We start from the raw sequence: 7,957 nt of genomic DNA on the forward strand, positions 1-7,957 counted from the left end.
CACAGGGCTCGGTCAGTAGTCTATTAGTGCTGCTCACCACATGCCGTCATCCGTAAACGGTTTTCAAGTGAGGGAATGATCTAGACCAGGGGTGGGCAAACTTTTTGACTCGAGGGCCACAATGGGTTCTTAAACTGGACCGGAGGGCCGGAGCAAAAGCATGGATGGAGAGTTTGTGTGAACTAATATAAATTCAAAGTAAACATCATTACATAAAAGGGTACGGTCTTTTTTTTTTTTTTAGTTTTATTCATTTCAAACGGGCCGGATTCGGCCCGCGGGCCGTAGTTTGCCCACGGCTGATCTAGAACATCCACGGTGAGAAATAAATACTAGTCTCTATGCCAGCAATACTCACTACGGGTTCTCAGATCCCAAATACGGTCTGGTGTGTGCAGCCACCACCTCTCCACTCTCGGGTCCTAAAGCCACAACATGAAGCAGCAGCTGCTGCCCGGCCCATGGCCCTGCAGGTCTCCGGGGGTCACACGGCCACACTACCCTGTTCACGTGCTTGTCAGCAGCAGGCCTGGCCCCGTGGCTTCACGCAGCCCTCAGCCTGGAGAAGAGCTAGTGGTCCCACTCCCCGGGGCTGTCCTCCTCCTCCTCCTCCTCCCCCTCGTCCTCTTCCTCCTCCTCCGAGTCGGCGGACACTCTATGGATTCTCTGGAGCGCAGCCTTGATGCTCCGCTCCAGGTCGCTGGCTGGCTTCCTGCTGGGGCCGGGGCCGGGGCCGAGGTCCGGGTACACTTTCTTCAGTTTGACGCCCTGCCTTATGGCTGCCAGGATGTGCTCGTTGATGGAGGTGCAGGGAGGGGTCGGCGTGGTCACTTCCACCTTCTGGAGCGGGGTTCTGCCGCACCTCAGGGCGGCCAGCACCTCGTCCATGGACCCTGAAACTGAGCAAACAGAGCAAGTAACGTCAAGAAGTTATTCTCTCCCCCGAGGTGCCGGGGCGTCTTGGTATTAGTTCAGGGTGTTAAGTCACACAGCGGTTAACGCCACGATTTATACGGACGATCACCATTCCCTTAAACCAGTGACAGCGAACCTATGACACGCGTGTCAGAGGTGACACGCAAACTCACTTTTTTGGTTTTTTATTTGCTAAATGGCATTTAAATATATAAAATAAATATCAAAAATATAAGTCTTTGTTTTACTATGGTTGCAAATTTCAAAAAATTTCTGTATGTGACACGGCACCAGAGTTAAGTTAGGGTTTTTCCAAAATGCTGACACGCCGAGCTCAGAAGGCTCGCCATCACTGCCTTAAACAGAAGTTTTCTCCCTGCGTGAATCCGGGATAGTTCGATCACTGATGTTTTGTCGTGAGCACCACTAGCAACTGACAGGCCCCGTCGTGCACACCTTTGGTTCGGAGGCGGCTGTGACACGGGCAGGTGATCCTGAGGGGGGTTTCGGATGCCTGGGGGTACATCATCCGATCCAATGGGGGTGCTTTAGACACTTCTGAACCTCCACCTCCTCCATGTCCCTTCCCACTGGGAGAGAAATCTACTTAAAACACGTACCCTGCTGTTTCTCTCGCTTCAGCTCTGTATTAGTCAGTGATGACTAACAGTCAGTGTGACAATGAGCGGGGAGGTTTCCACACAAGAGGAGGCTTGAGGTAAAACTTTAATCAGCAGCTCAATGAGCCCCGTGGGGGCGGCCCTGGCACGGCTCCCCTGCAGCGTCTTCAATCCACCCACGTTACCGAGGTAACTTACACGCTCTATTCTCAAGGGTGTGAAATGCTGTCAAAATACAAGTCAGATCAGAGTTCCAGAGCCTGTGAGTAGAAGCTGTTTTTGACTCTGGCGCCGTGAGACCCTGGGCGGGGGAGAATCCTGGCCACCGGCTGGAGAGAGGGGCCGCCTGTGGCCACCCTTCAGGGCTCTTCCTGGGAGGCTCCAAATGAAGAGTTGTTTCTAGCTCAGGACTGAAGCCAAGTGATGGCTGAAAATAATACTATTTCGCCTGAGCCGGTTTGCTCAGTGGATAGCGCATCAGCCTATGGACCAAAGGGTCCCGGGTTTGATTCTGATCAAGGGCATGTACCTAGGTTGCAGGCTCCGCCCAACCTGGTCGGGCAGAGGCAACCAATCAATGTGTTTCTCTCACATCGATGTTTCTCTCTGTCTTTTTCCCTCTCTCCCACTCTCTCTAAAAACCAATGGAAAAATATCCTCGGGTGAGGATTAAAAAAAATACTACTTGAACCTATAACTTGTTACTATGGTCCTCTTCTAGGAGTGAGAGGGCAGTTCACAGCCAGGGGCATTTTTTCCTTATTCTTGTCTGCGGAATGAGGCAGGGTGGGAGGTGCACAGGGCTTCCCCTCACTGTGTGCCTGGGAGCCAGGCTGGAATGAGGCACCCACAGCCAGACTCCAGGCGAGGCACCAGCATGCATGCTGTCCCTCCCCATTTAAACAATCTTATTGTGCCCGGCTGGTGTGGCTCATTGGTTGAGCGACAACCTATGAATCAGGACAGGAGGTCACGCTTCAATTCCTGGTCGGGGCACATGCCTGGGTAGGGGGTGTGCAGGCGGCCTTAAAAAAAATAAATATGTAAGTAAATAAACGATGTTGCAAATCCCATGGCAGGGCCAAGGGGTCTCCACCTGATAGCGTGGACTTTTCATCTGTACTTGGTTCTAGGTACAGTTACACCTTGAACTCAGAATAACCAAAATACTCAATTATCCAGAACCACAGTATGAAACTCTTATATTTCTACCATTCACATCACCTCACAGTACCTGTGCCTGTTCTAGGTAGAGAGGCTCAAGCTTAGTCTTGAAAACAAATGTACACAGCATTTTGCTAGGATCTCTCTCTCTCTCTCTCACACACACACACACACACACACACACACACACACACGGCATTCGGCTAGAGTCTGGGCCGATTTAAGCCGGGGTCCTCAGTAGTCAATGTCTAAACCTTAATGAGGATTAGAGTTAGCACTACAGCCCTCGTGTATTTGTCCCACTTCATTTTTGAAAGATTTCCCACAGGAAGGTTTCTCAGTCTCCTGGTCAGTCGCAGGAAGAGTCTTCCATATTCTCACTAATATTCCTCTACAAGAATTCCCAACCAATCTTCTGCTTAAGATGCCACAGTCAGCCCTGGACGGTCTGGCTCAGTGGATAGAGCATTGGCCTATGGACTGAAGGGTCCCAGGTTCGATTCCCAGTAAAGGGCACATGCCTGGGTTGTGGGCTCGATCCCCTGTGTGGGGCATGCAGGAGGTAGCTGATCAATGGTTGTCTCTCATCATTGATGTTTCTATATCTCTATCTCTCTCCCTTCCTCTCTAAAAAATCAATAATATATATATACATATGTGTGTGTGTGTGTGTGTGTGTGTGTGTGTGTGTGTACTTTTAAAGAATTATATAGCTGCCAAGGTTTCAGGCTCCATCCCCTGTAGGGGGCATGCAGGAGGCAGCCAATCCATGATTCTCTCTCATCATTGATGTTTCTTTTTCTCCTTCTCCCTTCCTCTCTGAAATCAATAAAAAAAATATCTATCTATATAAAACCCTAATACACAAATCGACCGAACGGCAGAATGACCAGTGGAACAACTGGTCAGAATGACACACACTGACCACCAGGGGGCAGATGCTCAATGTAGGAGCTGTCCCCTTGGGTCAGTGTGCTCCCATAGGGGGGAGCTCTGCTCAGCCACAAGACAGGCTGACGGTTGCCAGTACAGCGGAGGTGGTGGGAGCCTCTCCCGCCTCCTTAGCAGTGCTAAGGATGTCCAACTGCAGCTTAGGCCTGATACCCGCTGGCAAGTGGACATCCCCCGAGGGCTCCCAGGATGCCAGAGGGATGTCTGACTGCCACCTTAGCCCCAATCCCCCAGGAAGCAGGCCTAAGCCAGCAGGTAGTCATCCCCCTAGGGGTCCCAGACTGCGAGAGGGCACAGGCCGAGCTGAGAGATGCCGCCCCCCCGAGTGCACAAATTTTGTGCACCGGGCCTCTAGTGTGATACACACATACACACACACACACACTATTTAAAAAGATGCCACAGTCAATTCTGTAAAGGCTTCTGAGGGGCAACAGTAAGTGAGATTCAAAGCAACACTGAATAGTAGGCAAGTAGCAGAAATCAGACACACACTGAAGTTTTAAGAAACGGGAAATCACCTCAGAGATCCCAAGTCGTGTTGTGACCATTAAATGTATAGAGGTGGTTTGTTCCAGATGAGGTAGCGTTTATCAAACTGATTTAGGCTATGCTAATTTCCCCCCAAAAAGATAACATTTAAGGCAGCAAGTACTGGACTATTTTAAGACTGCAGAGAATTCTGGAAAAGATTTTGAGGTGAAGATGATGGCTGCTAAAGCGAGAATGCTCAACTGCTCAGCCACCCACTGAGCGCAGCACAGAATGCTGGAGGATTACCTGGACATTTAAAATGGCCTGAGGAGTCACGCTGCCTTTCAGCAGGCAAGTCACACACGAGAGGGAGTGGCTGGTCATCTTTTACTGAAGTCCTGAGGTGTAAATTCTGATGATTCGCAGATTGAGAAAAGGACGAAGCAGGGAGCGGAGGTGCTGGTGGAGGCGGAGGTGGAGGAGGGGGAGGGGGAGGCGGCGGCAGGGGTGGCGATGGAGGCAGCAGTGACAGCTCCTCACTGGGTTTGGACTGTGTTTGGTCACCAGCTGGAACAGCCATCTGGACAGGGATATTTCCAGGACAGTCTTGGCACTTGGGGGTTTTCACGTTGCTAGCTTCGGAGGAGGGAGCACTTCTGGTTTTCCTGGAGGACGGACGGACGAGCGCCTTCCCCTGAGAGGTGGGCGAGGAGGTCCGCTGGGCCAGTCCACCTGGCAGGTCTGGGGTGTCGGGTTCTGGGCAAGGGGTCTTTGGTGCAGACCGGCCGGGGCATCTCTGAAAGTGAAAACGGCTCTGAGAAACTTGCCACAAACACAAACCATCAAAATGCCGGGACTCCGTACACAATGAACACGAAGTTCCTGGGCACAGATTGTCCTAGTTCACAAAGCGGCTCCTTCCCGCTTTGCAACCACTAAGTCTGTTAAAGAATAAGCATTTGCTTTTGAGCATCGACCTATGAGCCAGGGGGTCACGGTTCAATTCCCATCAGGGCACATGACTGGGTTGTGGGCTTGATCCCCAGTGTGGGGCGTGCAGGGGGCAGCTGATCAGTGATTTTCTCTCATCATTGATGTTTCTCTCTCCCTCTCCCTTCCTCTTTGAAATCAATAAAAAAAAATTTTTAAAGGAATAATAAGCATTTATACCCTTTCATATAATGCTTTTTCTTTAGTTAAATAGATATGGGAGGATACTATAGATAAAAATATTCATCAGAATATTTTTAGTTTGAAAAATCAGAAACTAAATATGAACCATAGGAAGTTAGCTGAAAAAATTATGGTGAATTAATTTGAAATATTAGGCAGTCACAAAAAATCATAAACAGTACAAAGTCTGTGAAATAGCCTGGAAAAATGCAGATGATGCGCTATTAAATTTATAACCATACAAAAAACACATCCATGAAAAATACCAGCAGAGTGGACCTCAAAATGACAGTCAAAACAGGAATTATGGATGTTTCTTTTCTCTAATATTTAGGCTTAGAGTAAATTTTGTAATTTAAAAATGTGAATTTTAAAAGTTCTGGCCCCTCAGGTGTTCATTTGATAAAGAAAAACCTAACCTTACAAAGAACTAATCTGGAGGGGTGTAGGTCCCTAATGAAGGCACTGATCAGCCAATAAAACATTGAATATTAATGCTATAGGGCAATTACAATGAACTAGGATATATACAATAGGATACTATGATTATAAACTTAAACAAAAAACAGCCCGAGCTGGTTTGGTTCAGTGGATAGAGTGTCGGCCTGTGGACTGAAGGGTCCCGGGTTCGATTCTGGTCAAGGGCACATGCCCGGGTTGTGGGCTCGATCCCCAGTAGGGGGCGTGCAGGAGGCAGCCGGTCCATGATTCTCTCTCATCATTGATGTTTCCCTCTCTCTCTCCTTGCCTCTGAAATCAATAAAAATATATTTTACAAAAACATACACTCCAATTTTATAACACTGAAGTTTACGTGTAAACTTAACACACACACAAAATGGCAATTCATGATAAACTCAGAGTATTTCTGTCTCTCCCACGTCGTTCTAAAGCGTTTCAAAACAAACAGCAACGCAGTGGCCACAAGCCCCCCACCTCCCGGATGTGGCCACCACCTGCAGTTTTCGGAGAGAGAGCAGGCGAGTAGAACAGAACCCCAGAAACCGGCCAGACTCCAGGGGTCGCCCAACCATCCCCCGGGGTCAGGGCTCTCCAAGCACCCGAGCGTTCCCTCCGTGCACCGGGCAGCGTGGCCTCTGTCTGAGATTGCTGGGCAGCCTGCCTCCCTGAGGGCTCACCCAGAACAAATGAAATCCTTGTCTCCCAACAGCCCTTTGAAATATTTACAAACAACTTGTCTGGGCTCCGCCAGTACCACGTCACAGGACTTCATGGGCTGTCCTGTTCCCGCCTCATTCCAAATGTGCCCGGGCTCTGTCCCCTCGACTGTGGCACGTCTTGGTACACGGAGTTCCGTCTACAAAGGATGCTACTGTTCTCCCCAAACTCGTGAGGCTTTCCACAGCTTCATCCCAAGTGATTCACATTAAACGGAAAGCAACTCAGTTCTCAAGGCCCCTTCCCCGCCATTTGAATCACACACACACTCCTTCCCACCACCCCCTGTACACATTTTATTTTTGGACCGAAAACCTGAAACTTAACCCCATTTGAGGTCAACTGTTTCGATTTTTTTAACTCTCTTGCTGAGAGTTAGGTGCCTGATTCTCCCACCTCCGCACCAGCTCGACCTGGAAGCTGATCACTGACCTGTCTGACCGATTCAGGGCTAAGGAGCTGGCTGGCCTCCCTCGAGCCCCCTCCCCACAGTAATTCCACTCACTGACCACCCTGTGCTGACAGCTCACCACGTTACTCCCCACCCATTTGCTCTCTGTTCTGCTGGTACCCATGTAGCTCCCCTCCCGTGCCTTCTTCCTGCTCCCATTCCCGCCCAGGCCCCGTCTAGAATCTCAGGAGGTGTGTCTGGGCATTCGTACTTTTTAGAAGCTCCCAGGTGCTTCTGATGTGCTGCCCAGGTTGGGAGTCCTGGCTGTGGCTCAGGGGTTAGAGACACAGCTCTGTAAAGCCGGGAGCTACATCCTGGAACCACTCTGAGCCTCGGCTACTCATCTGCAAAGTGGGGACGAAGTGCCTAGCACCGGGCCTGGGATGGGAGGCACTCGGTAATGGCCAGAGTAGTGTCTGTCATGGTTTCTCACTCCAGTGGCCCCTACCTTTCTCGCTGGGACCACAGAGCACACCTTTAGTGCCTTATTCCAGAGGCTTGTCTGGAGGGGGTTCGTTTTTCTTTGGGGACAACACTAAACTTCAGTCTTTATTATGATGGTGCATGCAGGGATGTGTGATGAGAACAGGTTTATATTTTAATGTTATTTTTAAATAAGTAACTATTTCCTTTTAAAAAAAAATCTATTCACTCTTTAAAAATCCTCACCTGAGGATATGTTTATTGATTTGAGAGAAACATTGATGTGAGAGAGACGCATCGATTGGTTTTCTCCCCCACGAACCCCAACTGGGGCCAGGGATCAAGCCTGATTTGGGGAACATTCTGTGTTCCAAATGATCTATCTGTTCATGCTTCATACTTTTCTCCGAGGATGGGTGATGTTTAATTATTTCTCCAGAAAACATAGGCAAGGCGATTATTTCTGGAACTTACCTCTTTAAATGCTCTCAATCGTTGCAGTGTCTTTTGGCGTTCTTGGCTTATCCATTCTTTCTTCTTTTGCTCCTGCTCTTTTATCTTGTCTCTTTTCTATATTTAAACAAGTATGTATTTGTAAATTCCTTAA

The 7,957-nt window shown here is 49.1% G+C and overlaps 1 protein-coding gene across 1 annotated transcript in view; it reads right to left on the reverse strand.

Moving 5' to 3' along the window:
* Nucleotides 1-252: 252 nt before the first annotated feature.
* The window catches only part of WHAMM (WAS protein homolog associated with actin, golgi membranes and microtubules), a 19,260-nt gene continuing 11,555 nt past the window's right edge, over nt 253-7,957 (reverse strand). The window contains exons 6-8 of the mRNA XM_015562786.1: nt 7,825-7,920; nt 4,431-4,920; nt 253-899 (exon numbers count right to left, since the gene is read on the reverse strand). Coding sequence (XP_015418272.1) covers nt 571-899; nt 4,431-4,920; nt 7,825-7,920 — 915 coding nt within the window. The 3' untranslated portion in view covers nt 253-570. The remainder of the gene's footprint in view (nt 900-4,430; nt 4,921-7,824; nt 7,921-7,957) is intronic.

This window comes from Myotis davidii, unplaced genomic scaffold (genome assembly GCF_000327345.1).
Source record: "Myotis davidii unplaced genomic scaffold, ASM32734v1 scaffold898, whole genome shotgun sequence".
In the NCBI taxonomy this organism is placed as follows: domain Eukaryota; kingdom Metazoa; phylum Chordata; class Mammalia; order Chiroptera; family Vespertilionidae; genus Myotis; species Myotis davidii.